We start from the raw sequence: 15,946 nt of genomic DNA, 5'->3' as shown, positions 1-15,946 counted from the left end.
TTGGGATTCTCTCTCTCTCTTCTGTCTCTCTTTCTCTCTGTCTCTCTCTCTCTCTCTCTAAAAAAATTAAAAAGTGAAATAAGATAACAGGATTATTGTCTTGCACTGCTACCATCTACTGTTCCCTTATCACTACGACTACTGCTTGCACTAATTGTGCCAATAGGCGCAGGTTATTAATGTCAGAATCTGGCATGTATATGACATGCATATATGTACCTATGTATATATACACATTTGCTAGTAAAGGTTGACTGTGATTAGACACCATACATCTTAAATTGTAGAATCACATATATTAGAATAGGAGAAAGTCTGAGTACACGGAAGGAATTCTCATGTCTATTTACTTTTATGTCCTCTCAGTTTTGGCAAGAGAACAGACCTGACTATGTCAACATCCAGCTGTACCTCAGTCAAACAGATGGGATACAGGTATGTGGTTGGATGTTTTCATAAATTAAACAAGCCTCTTGATAATAGAAGATCTACTCTAAGGGCCATGCTGGAAGAACATTTCTGCAGGTGGTTTGAATAGAAGTTTCCCAGAGGAAGGCCTCTTTTGGAATGTGTCCAGAAAACCCATGGCTTGTCCTTGAAGCTAACCGTATTAGGTCTTTCATCTGTCCTCCTCACAGGGAGCGGGAACAGACCTTTGAGATCATCTCTCTCCTTTTCACTGTTATCTCAAACTCTTCACCTCCAGAAACCAGACCATGAGCGAACAGTCTCATGATTGTGTTCATCAAGGGGAGTTTTTATGTGGAGAGACAAGATAAGATCATATGTAGTTAAGCTTATTTCTCTTCAAGGGAAACTAAACAACATAGTAATAGCCATTACGCATCATGTACTTACTATACTAGGGACCCTGTGCTCAGCATCTCATATTCATTATCTTGTGTAATTGCAACAGATCCAAGAGGTAGATGATATTGCCATCCTCACATTATAGATGAGGAAACTGAGGTTTACAGATGGCATGGAAGTGCTGCACAGGTGTATAAATCTGGGCATGAATGCTTTTACAAGTTTTATTTTAGTATTTTCCATTATATATTTTCTATAATACTTTGAATACAAACTATGAATGCTTGCCAGTTACTTCAAAACTAACCTAACCCTATTTTTTCTAGTCAGATTTCTACCCCATTTGGTATGTAAAAAAATATTTCATTTTCCTATTCTCATGAAGCAAGTCAGTATCATTATTCCTCATGGTATGGCTGTAATTAAGGTATGGAGCATAAATGGCATTGGTTCTCCGTTTGTCTGCCTGGGACTCAGACACTCTCCCCCTCTCTTCTCACTTCCCTCTGACCCTTCATTGCTGATCCAGATCTAATATTCTGTTAATTGCAAACACCAACCCGTTAGAAGTTATTTTGTTGATCGACTCAAGATGTGGAGCTCTTCTGTCTTAGGCTGTCTTGTCTAGGATCATTTCCCCAAATTTATGATGACAATTTGTAGTATTTTACTCCTACAATGAGCCAAATATGACAACTGTATTTGCAGTGCAAAAACACTTCAATAAAGTCTATGTGCTACACCCTTTTTGAGAGTAGGCAATTAAAATGCCTTCTTTAACATTGTGGTTGTTAAAAATGAAGCAACTAACTGAAGTCTAGGAAAATCAGCCATTTGTAATAATGGAATTCAAGAAGATAATGGATTTTAAAGGAAAAGAGGAAGGAAATGATGTTTCTAAATGACTATACTTAATAGCTTGCCATTTGATACTTATATTCTTTAAATCACAGCAATTTGGTAGGAAGCCACAGCACCAGTAGAAATGATGTTAGAGAAATAAGTTATTCGTCCAACTCTGTGTCATATAAAATATAGTGCTTTCTTTTTGGCAGAAGATAATTGGAGAAAAATACCAAGCACTGAATTCAAGACTTTTTATTGGACGTCCTCGGTGGAAACTTCTGTTTGATGAAATAGCAAAATGTAACAGAGGGTAAGTACTAATTCTCAGGAAATTTACCATGTGGCTAATGATCAAATTAAAGTATTCTCAAGTCATAACATGTAGTTTTTAAAGATGAATTACGTAATGGGTTTACAAATGGCAAAGTCACTTAAACACTCAATTATCACTCTCAAAGAAGGAAGCAAGTCAGGGACCACCTCACACATATCTGTAACATCAAATAATTAAAATTTGGCTTAGAAATAGTCTATAAAGAATTTATGAAGAAACTATCCTATGTACTTTCAAATTTGCATAGACCCATATTAAAATGGGTATTCATTCCAACATCATGTATCAGGTGATCACTGGAAAAACTTTTCAAAATCATGTTGGCAAACAAGGGAACTCTACCAACATTTCTAACAATGAATGCGAAGAATCTTAGTATTATGAAATACGTGTCTGTGGTCTAAAGAGATTACCGTTTAAGGAAAGCATTCACTGTAAGGCACAGACTAGCCACAACCCCCCTTTTTTTGTAAACTTATTGTTCAAGGCAGTGGTCTATAAGAATTCTAAGAGTATTTTGAAAACAATATACCCACTCACACATTTTAAATTTGGTATTGAAATAGTTTCATCATAAGTTTAAATAGTTGCAAAGGCTCTAATTTCTAACATATTGCACATGCTGACATTTTAAAATTAATGTAACTCTTTTAAACCTGTCTACTGGAATTGAAATATCAGTTTTTTGATACCAACCTCATATATTTGTAAAGATATACAAAAAGCTTTCGCTAGCAATTGGAAATTTTACATTATTTTTTCTTAAAAATTTTTTTTTATTAATACTTATTTTTGAGAGAGAGAGAGAAACAGAGCATGAGTGGGGGAGGGGCAGAGAGAGAGAGAGAGAGGGAGACACAGAATCTAATGCAGGGTCCAGGCTCTGAGCTGTCAGCACAGAGTCCGACATGGTGCTCTAACTCACAAACCATGAGCTCATGACCTGAGCCAAAGTCAGACGCTTAACCAACTGAGCCACCAGGCTCCCATACATTATTTTTTCTACGTGAACTTGTATTTCCATTGTATTTAACCTATAGAATTTATCAAAATTCAATATGTTTTTACATTTGAACTAATTGTATTTTTGTTGCTTAAGTAAACATACTTCTGTAATAAGAATGTACATAAATTGAAGTTTTAATTTTTAAAATTTCCCTTGTTGCTCTCCTAGATTGATTTACTATTACAATTACTAGTATATAGTTAATCAATTCACAATTTTAAAAAAATACATTTTTATGAATATAAAAAGGATATTTGTGAATGAATGAGACAGCTTATCAGATGAAGAGTTTTAAAAATGCTTCAGTTCATGAACTCCTAGATAACTACAGTTTATTGAAAGAATCACTGATGTATCATGGCTCCTGGCTCCATCTTCAGAGATTTTGTTTTAGGAATTGTAATGGCTCCTGGAGCCCCGGGAACAAAATTTAAAAAAAATATATGGTTGACTCCTGACAAGCATCCTTTTGTTAATTTTCTTGGTATAGTGATGAAAACTTTGGGATTTTGTTATTGTTGCTATTGTTTTTCCTCAATTCGGAAACCAAACTCTATTACAGGAAAGGATCATTTATAAGAAATTAGATTGGGATTCTTGATTTCTTTGGTTCCTTCTTAAGAATTCTCATTAGTTAAACTGTTCATGATTTAGATTGATTTTGTATGTTTATTTGCTTGGTTGTTCATTTCCTTCAAACAGCAAAGCTGGTTTAAGAAGAGCAAGTGTATACCATCTGCTGTTGACATTTTGTACAACGCTTTCACTTTCTGTATTTGCTCTGGCCAGGCACCTAAAAACGCATTATTTTTAAAGAATTTTTACATGGCATATTTAGGAAAAGAATGGATGAACATCTTAAGGTTCATTAACTAGAAAAAAGGTGCTACTTAAAGAGAAGTCCTCATTTGAGATATAAAATTTTGGTTAACCTCATGTACATGAATTACTGAAAGAATATATAAAGTCACATACATACATACTTACGCATGTACATGTATATGTATGCATATATATTTAAAATCTATATACTGAAAATATGAACCTTAAATTTTAATGCAAATTGAATGAATCTATTACATAGAATTATTTAATGTAGTCTTTTTCAGATACACTCATATATTGTTCATGGATGATTTCCATGTAATTCTACCTCACAGTATTCTACAGTATGGATATATAGGTTACCTCCAGTTCTCTACCATTACTAACAGTGCTATAGTAATTATCTTTGCACATACTTTCTCAGGCTCTTTGGGAGTTGCAGTTCAAGGTTAGAATCCTTGAAATGGAATTGCTGGCTCAAAGAGTATACACATTTAAATACTGTCCTATCAGAACCAAAAGGCTGAATCAGTTTATGCTCAATTTACTTTGCACACATGTATGAGGTGGTTCCTTCCTTGTGTGGCTTTTTTAAATTCAGGAAATGAATTATGTAATGGTATTACATGATCAAGGAAAGTGAAGGAGCTTTTGAAGTCACCCTATTTTCATCATTATTTGACAAAAGAAGGAACTAGGACCCAAAAGGTAATGATTTATCTCAAGCTATGGTTAATGAATCAGAATTTATACATGAACCCTATCTTCTGACTGTAAAGTTCAATGTGCTTTATTTACAGCAAAACATTGTCCCAAATAGAAAGAATAGCAATTTTATTTTACCATGTCCCTCTTAGGGACAGTGAGATGTTGCAAGTGAGATGTGTTCATTATGTGTATTACAGCAGAATATTAACTATAATACACCAAAAGTCAACAACTAATTTTTCAAAAGTATAAAAAGATTCTAGATATTACTTCATAAGCCATTCAGTATTAAAAGCATGTCAGGAAATTTTTCGTTATGCCTAACCAAAGTCCAGTTTCCTCTTACTTGTAATAAAAATGCGTATCATATCATAAATTAGTCAAATTTATGCATTATACAAAAGGAGAAATAAAGGATTAACTTTATGTGGCCTTTGGAGTAGAGAACTAATACTCTGGGATTGAGTAAAATGTTTGAGACCGTATCTGTATATCTTCCTCCTGGTGTTTAAAAAATACAAATCTCTGTATCCATTCTAGCAATTTTGGGTAGAGTCTTTCAGGTTTTCTACATAGAGTACCATGTCGTCTGCGAATGGGAAAGTTTGTCTTCTTCTTTGTTCATTTGGATGCTTTTATTTATATTTGTTGTCTGATTGCTGAGGCTAGGATTTCTAGTCCCAGTAGTATACTGAATAGCAATGGTGAGAGTGGACATCCCTGTCTTGTTCCTGACCTTAGAGGAAAAGCTCTCAGTTTTTCCCCATTGAGGATGATACTAGCTGTGGGTCTTTTGTATATTTATGATGATGAGGTGTGTTCTCTTTATCCCTACTTTGTTGAGGGTTTTAATTAAGAAGGGATGCTGTATTTTTTAAATATACCTGGGTCTGATCTCTCACATTCGATCTTATGTCCCTGGGTCAAGTCACTCAAACCTTCTGAATCTATATTCACAAGGAATGAATAAACTATCATTATTATGAGATCCCACACTTGCAAATCTGCACGGAAAAACAAAGATTGGTATAATATGCACAAATATACAATATGTACAAATATGTTGAACATTATGGAACTAGTTCCCAACATCTGGCCCCAAACAACATTCTCTGCTTAACATCTATTTCTACCCATCTCAGCAAAGTTTTTGTAGATAAATCTCCAGATGGTTGTTGGACTGCAGAAACCAAATACAAATTTAGTGCAAATGGATTGCAGAGATTAAGTGTAGATCTTGAAAAAGTTACAGGATCTCATTGTTAGTGAAACTCACACTGGGGAACTCCTCAAATTACACAAAGATCTACTAGAGTTAACCTAGTTAACAACTCAAATACAAAAATGTAAAAAATATGATATATGGGTGCCTTAAAAATGATGATTTTAGAGGCACTGGGATGGCTTAGTGGGTTAAGCATCCAACTCTTGAGTTCAGCTCAGATCATGATCTCACAGTTGTGAGATAGAGCCCTGCATGTGGTTCTGCACTAGGCATGGAGCCTGCTTGGGATTCTCTCTCTCTCTCTCTCTCTCTCTCTCTCTCTCTCTCTCTCTCTCCTTCTCTCCCTGTCCCTCCCAACTCCCCCCCCCCCCCCCGCTCATGCTCTCTCCCTCTCAAAAAAAATAATTTAAGAGAAGCCATCAGGAAATCTGTAAAAATTGAAAAATGAACTTTATAATTGCCCTGTGAAGAAATTACTGTAATGCAGCATGACAGAGAATGTACACAAACAAACAATGACTCACTGCCTACTCATTTTCATGAAAGCCACACTAGGTTTTTTGTTTGTTTTTGTTTTTTGGTGGTGTAAATTGAATTGTTCAATTTTATTCAATCTAAGTAACCTAGTGTGTTACTAGGTTTCAGATCTAGTGTGTCTAGATCTGGTTTTAATAATAATCTAAATTTTATTATGTATAAGGCAATTTATTTTCATGTTTCTTTTTAATTTTCTTCTCACTTGGGGTTTACTTAGGTTTTCTTTTGCTAGTTTCTTAAAGTAGAACCTTATATCATTGATTTCAGACCCTTTTTATTTTCTAATAAAAGTGTTCAATACTATAAATTTCCTTCCCTCTCCACACTTCAGCTACATCACACAAATGTAGATATGTTTTGTTTGTGTTTTTATACACTTCAAAATATTTTTAAGTTTTCTATGTGATTTCTTCTTTGACCCATTGGTTATTTTATAAGTATGTTGTTTAATTTCCAAACATGTGGGGATTTTACATATATCTTTTTGGTTTTGATTCCTAGTTCAATTGGGTTCTGTTGAGAAAATATACTCTTTGTGATTTCTATCCTTTAAAATGTATTGAGACGTGTTTTATTGCCCAAAATATGGTCGGTGTTGATGAACGTTCCGCATGCACTTGAAAAGAATTTATATTCCATTGTCTGGGGATAGAGCACACTGTAAATATTAGTTACAATTGGTTGTTAATGGTATTTAGGTCTTCAGTACGCTTACTGATTTTCTGTTTTTTCTGTCAATTACAGAGAGGAGTGTTGAAATCATCAACTGTAACTCTAGCTTTATTTGTCTTTATAGTCCTATTAGTTTTTGTTTCATGTATATCAGACTTTTTTAGTTGGAGGTTTTAATTGTAGTGTTTAAACTATTTCATTACATATTATTATTATGCTATGTATAATATTATATGTATTCATTACAAAATATATTACACTTTATTATTTCATGGAATAAAAAATATTGTTTGATTTTTTCCAGCTTTCTTGAGATATCATTAACATATAATATTATATAAATTGAATATGTACCATGTAATATTTGATATATATAATGATTTGATATATGTATATATATTGCAAAATGACTACCATAAGAAGGTTAGTCAACACAGCCAGCCATCACCTCATGTAATTACAATTTGTGTGTGTGTGTAAAGAAAACTTTAACAATCTACTCTCTTAGCATCTTTCAAATATACAACACCATATTGTTAACTATAGTCACCATGCTGTACATTACATTCCCAGAACTTATTCTTACAATTGGGAGTTTATAATTCTCTGTCAGCCTTCACCCATTCCCTACCTCTTTTGCCTGGCCCTGACAACCACCAATATGCTCTCTGTTTCTACACAGTATTTGTCTTTCTATGTCTGATTTATATCACTTAGTACAATACTCTCCAGTTGCAATCATGTTGTTGCAAATGGCAGGATTTCGTTCTTTTTTATGGCTGAATAATATTGTTCTGTGTGTATGCGTGTATGTATGTGTGATATTAATAGTTAATATATAAATTATATGTATATCACATGATTTCTTTATTCATTTATCCATTGATGAACACTGAGGTTGTTTCCATGTCTTGACTATTCTAATAAAGCTGCAATGAACATGGAGGGGCAGGTATCTTTCTGAGATAATAATTTTATTTCCTTCAGATGTATACATAGAAGAGGAATTGCTGGACCATATAGTACTTCTATTTACAATTTTTTTTTTTTTTACATTTTGTTTTTATTTTTGAGAGACAGAGAGAGACAGAGCACAAGCAGGGGAGGGGCAGAGAGAGAGGGAGACACAGAACCCAAAGCAGGCCCCAGGCTCTGAGCTGTCAGCACAGAGCCCAATGCAGGGCTCGAACTCATGAACCGGGAGATCATGACCTGAGCTGAAGTTGGACACTTAACCAACTGAGCCACCCAGGCGCCCTAGTCTATTTAAAACTTTTTGAGAAACCTCCATACTGTTATCCACAGTGGGTGTACCAATTTACATTCCCAACAGTAGTGTACAAGAGTTTCCCTTTCTCCATATCCTTGCCAACATTTGTCTCTTTATCTTTTTTGATGATAGCCTTTCTAACAAGTGTGAGGTGATATCCTAGTGTGGTTTTGATTTGCATTTCCTTGATGATTAGTGATGCTGAGCACTGTCATGTGCCGTTTGGCTGTTTGAACATCTTTTTCAGAAAACGTCTATTCAGGTTCTTTGCCTATTTTTACTTCAATTATTATTTTATTATTTCTTTTTTTGCTATCGTGTTGTATGTATTTCTTATATATTTTGGATATTAACCCCTTATTCGATATGTATTTTTACAAATATTTTCTCCCATCCCATATGCTATCTTTTCATTTTGTTGAGCATTTCTTGTGTTGTGTAGAAGCTTTTTAATTCAATGTAATACCACATATTTATTTTTGTATTTATTGCTTGTACTGCTGGTGTCCTATCCATGAAATCAATGCCAAGACTATTATCAAGGAGATTTTTCCCTGTTTTCTTCTAGGAATTTGATGATTTCAGATCTTACCTCTAAGTCTTTAATTCTCTCCGACTTAATTTTGTGAGTGGTGTAAGATAGGGGTCTGGTTTCATTCTTTTGCATGCAAATATCTAGCAGTTTACTGTTGTTTTCTATTTATCACATTTGTTCTTTTTCTTTCTTCATCTACTTTCTTTTGGATTGAGTACATTTATGATTCCATTTGTTACTCCTATATTGGCATATTAGCCATACTTCTCTGTTTGCTTTTAGTGTTTAATTTGAGGTATTGGTTCCCAAACTTCATTTCTTGGACCAACATCCCCTGGAACTTGTTAGATTCTTGAACCCTATCCAAAGTCTCCTGTATCAGAAGCTCTAGGGTAGTCCATGGACCAGGTGGTTTGTGGTCTGGGAAGTCCCTCAGGTACTTTTGATGAGGCTGAAATCAGAGAAACATTCTAGGTTTAGAGTGTATATCATTAGCTTCACAGTGCACCCTGAATAATAATATACTGCTTTATGTACTACCATTCCCCTGCATCTTTTTGGCTGTGGTTTCTTTCTTTCTTTCTTTTTCTTTCTTTCTTTCTTTCTTTCTTTCTTTCTTTCTTTCTTTCTTTCTTTCTCTTTCTTTTTCTTTCTTTCTTTTCTTTCTTTGGAGAAAGAGAGAGAGCATGAGCAGGAAGGGGTGAGGAGAGAGGCAGAGGGAGAGAAAGAATCTTTTTTTTTTATTTTATTTAATTAATTTTTAAAAAATACTTATTTATTTTTGAGAGAGAAAGCATGAGTTAGGGGAGGGGCAGAGAGAGAAGGGGACAGAGGATCTGAAGTGGGCTCTGCACTGACAGCCCAACGCAGGGCTCAAACTCATAAACCGTGAGATCATGACCTGAGCCAAAGTTGGACGCTTAACAACTGAGTCACCCAGGTGCCGTGAGAGAGAAAGAATTTTAAGCAGGCTCCACTCTCAGTGCAGAGTCTAATGCACTGAGATCTAATGACCCTGAGATCATGACCTGAGCCAAAATCAAGAGTCAGATGCTCAACCAACTGAGCTACCCAGGCGCCCCGTTTTGGTTATTGTTCTTATTCATCTTTCTTCTTCATATACTGTAAACTCCATAATGCATAGTTATTACTTTTGTTTTAACTATCAATTATATTTTAAAGAGATTAAAAATTAAGTAAAATACACATTGTGTTTATTCACCAATTTACCATCTTGGTGCTCTTCATTCCTCTAGGTAGATTCAAATTTCCCTCTGATATCACTCTCCGTCCTGAAGAATTTCCTTTAATATACTTTATAGTGCTGGTTTGCTGGTGCTGATTTCTCTCACCTTTTGTTTAAGAAGTTCATATTCCTTCCTCAGTTTTGAAAATTATTTTTGTTTAGAATTTGATATAGTACAGTTGACATTTTCGCTTGTCTTTCAGCACTTTGAAGAGGTCACTTCATTGCCTTCTGACATGCATAGTTGTGGACAAGAACTCCATCTTTCATCTGCTGTTTATTATTTGTAAAGTGTCCTTTTACCCCTCTGGCTGTTTTTGTTTTTCTCTTTGAAAACTGTCATTTTCGGTTTTACTTTAAATTGACTTACTGTGGTTTTCTTTGTGTATGTTCTCTTTGGGGTTCATTAGATCCTTGGATCTATGTATTTGTTTTCTTCAAATTTGGAAAAAGGGCAACTATTTCTTAAGTGTTTTTTTCTCTTTCCCTCTGCCTTGTCTCATGTTGGGGCTACAATTCCATCCATGTTAGACTAGTTGATATTGTACCACAGGTCACTGAGCCTCTATTCATTTTTTTTTTTTTTTTCCCCAATTTTTGTTCTTGGTGTGGTCCATTGGGATAGATTGTAGTGCTAGGTCTTTAAGTTTAATTATCTTTTCTTCTGCAGTGCCTATTTTTCTGTTAACCCATCAGTATATTTATCATTTTAAATATTGCATTTAATCACTAGAATTTCCATTTAGGCCTTTAAAAAATCTTCTGTTTCTCTTCCCATCATGTTGATGTTTACCTTTGAATATAATGAAGGGTGTTTCTCATCACTGTTTCAATGATGTCTGATAGATAATTCCATCAAATTTGTTGTTCTGGGCCTGTTTCTATTGACTGATCTTTCTCCTGTGTTAGTTTGATAGGGCTTGCTTCCATAATAAAATCCCTCAGACTTGAGTGGATTAAACAACAGAAATTTATTTTCTCAAATTTCTCGAAGCAGGACATCTAAGATCAAGATGGTGGCACAGGGTTGATTTCCTCTGAGACCTCCCTCCTCTGCTTACAGGTGACTACCCTCTTATTGTCTCTTCACATGGTCTTTTGCTTTGTGCATGTGTTTCCTCTCATGTCTCTTCATGTGTCCACATTTTCTCTTCTTATAAACATTCTTGAAGACTGGAATAGGATACACTCTGACAGCTTTATTTTAACTTAATAACATCTTTAAATGTTTTATCTCCAAATACAGCTATATTCTGAGGTATTGGGGGTTTGGTTTTTCAACATACGAATTTTGAGGGGACATAATTCAGCCCATAACACTCCTAGTTAAGGTTCATAATTTCTTGCTCTATAAAGCTCTTACTAATTTTCTGTTGGATACTGTACATTTTGAAGTTTAGATGTTAAATGCCATGAGGTGCCTGGGTGCCTCAGTCGGTTAAGCATCCAGCTCTTGATTTCGGCTGAGGTCATGATCTCACAGTCGTGAGATCTGCGTCAGGCTGAGCCCTGCGTTAGGCTCTGGGCTGACAGCACAGAACCTGCTTAGGATTCTCTCTGTCCCTCTCTCTGTGCTGCTCCCCCGCCACTGTCTCTCAAAATAAATAAATAAACATTAGATGTTAAATGCCAAATTTTGATCTTTCTTTTCAATATTGTTGGACTTGTTTCAGGCATGCAGTCTTGTGACTTGGATTCAGTCTGATCTTCCTAAATCTTGCTTTTAAGCTTTGTTAGTATAGATCCAGGGCACCTTCCATCTATGGCAAAGTTTTCCAACATCCACCCTGCCTCTTGCCTCAAGCAAGGTGATAACTTTCTAGAATACTATCCATTGCCCACATATGAAATACAGATCTTTTCATTCTGGTTTGTGGGAATATGAATTATTCACAACCTTGTGTAAACTCGGAATGGTTTTGCCTTACTGCTTTCTGCTACTTCCTTACCCAGATTCATGTAGATTCCTCTCACACCTGAGAAAATCAGTATTCAGCCAAAGACTTGAGGGTTCACCTCTACAGATCCCCAAAGCTTCCTTCTGTGGATCACTCTTTCTTTCTTTCTTTTTTTTTTTTTTTTTTTTAATGTTTATTTTTGAGAAAGAGTGCATGCAAACTGGAGAGGGACAGAGAGAGAGGGAAACAGAGGATATGATGCAGGCTCTGTGCTGTCAGCACAGAGCCCAACATGGAGCTCGAACCCACAAACCATGAGATCATGACATGAGCCAAAGTTGAGCACTCAACTCACTGAGTCACCCAGGTGCCCCAATGTCACTTCCTTTCCACATTCTTCACAGATTCTAGCTGTTTTGTCCTCCATGAATTCCATTCTTTGTCTCTTCAGCTCAGAGTCCCAATCTCAGCATGAATTTCTCTGTTTTGCAGCCTGTAGATTGCCTCCAGGCAATAAGCAGAGACAATTGCTGGACTCATCTTGGTTTCTTGTTTTTTGTTTTTTTCTCTTTTTCTAGTGAATCGCTGTTCTGTTCTACCTACTGTCAAGTATCTGAAAATATGTTACTTCACATATTGGGGTTTTTCCCCTAGTTTTTCAATGCATGAGGATAAATCTAGTCTCCACTACTCCATCATGGCTGCAAGTGCAAGTTCTATTTTTGTAGTTCTTTGTTTCATTTTTCAAGATGAAATGTTTTAGTAAAACCATTGTTTAAGTATTTATTATAAAATCTTGATACCCGTTTAAGTGGATTTACCAGGTTTTTTTTTTCCAGCACCAATTATTCTCAGCCAAGCTAATGAGGACACACTATATTTGCCTAAGATATGATATGAATTGTTAGTAATTTTGATATCCCAGGAAGAATTCAGTGCAAATAATAAACTTTGGAAGAAGATCAATGTGAAATACTAGTTATTTCCTGGGATTTATTTAGTCTATTTGTTAGGGATATGTATAATTTATCTACTAAAATTTTATGTTAGCAAATAATAAAATCTGTTTGGCATTTATTACAGTTCTTAGAGTGTATAAATAAAAAATGAATTGTATACAGATTAATATGCTTTTGTTTCAACTTGGATATAAATTAGTTACTTAAAATTATCCTTTCAATTTGGTAGTAGCTTTTCTTTGTCTTAATCATCACTGCCCGTGCAAATTCATGGGCTCTTTAGAGAAATGCATATAAAGCATCTAGTAAGAGAAGACTGACATGATCCAGTGTGGACGGACATCTATCACTTGCTGTTCTTGATTTTGTTTCTGCATGTAAGGGAAAGGCTAAAGGCAGACTTCTCACTTTCTGTCTGATAATAAGCAAATATGTGCTTGTAGTTGCATTCTTTGAGCTATCCTGATTTCTAGTGGGAATAGCATGAAGTAAATAATGTATCTTCATGGTGATCACTTACATTTGGAAATAATTGAGAAATTAATTAACTCAGTATGCAAAGCAGCAATAAATGGATTTTGTTAATACCTTAAACATGTTTGTAACACATACTTCTTGTTATGTTCTGCCTAATTTTTCACCTGATTTTCCATTTTCTCCTCTGTCTTACCAGGAAAACAGTTGGTGTTTTCTGCTGTGGACCCAGTTCAATTTCTAAGACCCTTCATAAACTGAGTAACCGAAACAATTCATATGGGACAAGATTTGAATACAATAAAGAATCTTTCAGCTGAAAACCTTTGAGATGAACCAGGACTCTGAACAAGGAATGAGTGCAATTTCTAAGACTGAAACTCAGCTGAATCAACCAGCTGTGTCATACCAAAGAGTAGCAAGGTTTTCTTATTTATGATTATTTAAAATGGAAATACAGAGAATGAGGCAAGATGACAGGTCACATTACATGTTTAATCTGGAAACCAAAGAGGCCCTGAAGAATAGTTGATGTGATGATTCACTTTTCAATGCTCAGATTAAAAGAAAACTATTAGATGCACACTGTTGATTTTTATGGCAGATTCAAGAACTCCCTAGTGAGGAGCTGTGCTTGCTCACTGTGACGCTGATAGCCTTGGTCCTGTTTAAATTGTTTTTGGTTGAACAAATGCAACATTGAACAAAATTAAAAATTCATTGAAACTCAGATTACATTTTCTACGTGAGTATAAACAAGAGTAGCTTTGATTTTGAAAAGCTTCAGGCAAATATATTAGATGTTTGAAGATATAACACAGGACTCTATTAATACGGGTACTTTGTATCTAATCTTCCTCACTACTGATGCTAATACCTCTGTTTGATGTCTGTAGACTTTATGCTAAATGAACTTTTATAAATGTTGATATAGTGTCTATTTTTACATTTTTCTTTCTTCTTTTTTCCTGTCTATAAGGAAATCTTCCCTCCTTTGCATGCATTAGAGACAGTGATTTAATAGGCCCTTTCCATCCACAATTTACTTAATCTATTACTGTTGCATAGTAATGAGGAAAATATCATTACTCTAAATTATAAAGAAATATATAGACTTTCCTTTTTCAGCATTTTGGCCTCTATTATTTTTATTTACTCCCTCCCCCCCCCCCCCAGAATAGATTGTCTTATTTTTAGCCTGTTAAGGTACTTTAATTTGCACTTTGAGACCAAAGAGCATTGTGTCTCTCAGTGGTCACCAAGATAGAAGACATCTCTCTTTTGCCACACATTGGTTTATACTGGAGACAATGAAAGTACAGTGCCATTCCTGAACAAAAGAACATGTACTTTACTTTCTACACAAGAAGAAATACTTCATTAGTATTTAGGTTCAGAATCAAGAATATTATTTGTTGCACCATCTGGTATTCTGAGTCTTGATAGAATCTAATTATTGAATTTCAAGTCACTGTTGGGACTACACTGCATGATCCTATCAATTTAGGCTTGCTGGCCATTTCATTCTTGGCTCAGAGGAAAAGTCGTCTTCCCTACTTTAAGAATTAAGGCATTTTTGCAGTTTAGTGATTTTGTTGTGTAGACATCTATCAATTGCTATTGAATATAGCTGAAATAAGCAGAATGACTTGTCTGTTAAAATATTGCATGGTATAATAGAACATGATAAATGCTACTGTTACTTTTTGCTCTGATTCACTGATAGCAATCAAGCATGTTAAAACATCTAGCATTGAATGCCCATAAACATATTACTTATAGATATTTCTTCCTTCCCTTGGAATTTTTTCTTCTTCCTTCTGTGGAAGGATAATCAGAAAAGGATATGGGAAATGTGCAATATTCCTGCAGATTTAGCTCTGAAGGCATATTTGATAACCAATACATCTTGGCAATACCTGCTAAACTAAAAAGAATTTTCATAAACACACATAACAGAAGTAGGAAAAAGAACTGTGAGTTAGTACAGGCTTGATGTGCAATGCTGATTCTTTACTGATCATAGTTTATTTATATGATTGTATTAATACACCTAATTTCTGTAAAACAGGTAGAAGATTTTTCAAAAAAAGAAACATCTTTCTTGGTAGGTCTACTATTCTAGATGAACATCCTGTCTCTTTTAAATTCTAGCTGATGTTCAAACATGAAGTGTTAAACACAGCTAATCTTTGCTTCTGTAGGTAGTAATAAATTAGGTTTTCATCACACATGTAGAAGAGAGTTTTGTTTTTTGAGGGATTTTTTGCTCTGGGGCTACTTCTTGTCATACAGATCTTTGTCATATGGTCATTTTGGTGGCAATAAATGTTAAAATTGAAATGGAATCTTTGAGATGTCTATAACCTCGCCCTTTGCAACAAACAGACAGTTTTTTTGCAAGATGATGCAAGTTGAAGAAACAGTCTATTTGCATGCATGTTAGCATGCATGAGCAGCCTTAGGGGTTTGAGTTTTTGGTTTTTTTTTTTTTTTTAAGTTTATTTATTTTATTTTATTTTATTTTATTTTATTTTATTTTATTTTATTTTATTTTATTTTATGTTTTGAGAGGGAGAGAGAGAGAGCGTGAGCAGGAGA

The 15,946-nt window shown here is 34.8% G+C and overlaps 1 protein-coding gene and 1 long non-coding RNA gene across 8 annotated transcripts in view; both read left to right on the top strand.

Moving 5' to 3' along the window:
* NOX4 (NADPH oxidase 4) overlaps positions 1 to 15,693 on the top strand; it is a 168,754-nt gene extending 153,061 nt beyond the window's left edge. For all 7 annotated transcript variants that reach the window (XM_086678547.1, XM_086678545.1, XM_086678544.1 and 4 more), the window contains 3 exons: positions 367 to 435; positions 1,866 to 1,966; positions 13,545 to 15,693. In XM_086678547.1, the coding sequence (XP_086534673.1) occupies positions 367 to 435; positions 1,866 to 1,966; positions 13,545 to 13,665 (291 nt within the window). In that variant the 3' untranslated portion in view covers positions 13,666 to 15,693. The remainder of the gene's footprint in view (positions 1 to 366; positions 436 to 1,865; positions 1,967 to 13,544) is intronic.
* The window catches only part of LOC147576806 (uncharacterized), an 859,087-nt gene that overhangs the window by 627,111 nt on the left and 216,030 nt on the right, over positions 1 to 15,946 (top strand). The window lies entirely within an intron of this gene.

This window comes from Puma concolor, chromosome D1 (genome assembly GCF_028749965.1).
Source record: "Puma concolor isolate L17-30 chromosome D1, mPumCon1.1.hap2, whole genome shotgun sequence".
Classification (NCBI taxonomy): Eukaryota; Metazoa; Chordata; class Mammalia; order Carnivora; family Felidae; genus Puma; species Puma concolor.
The sequence above is the reverse complement of the archived record's forward strand: the minus strand, read 5'-3'. Positions and strand labels throughout refer to the sequence as shown.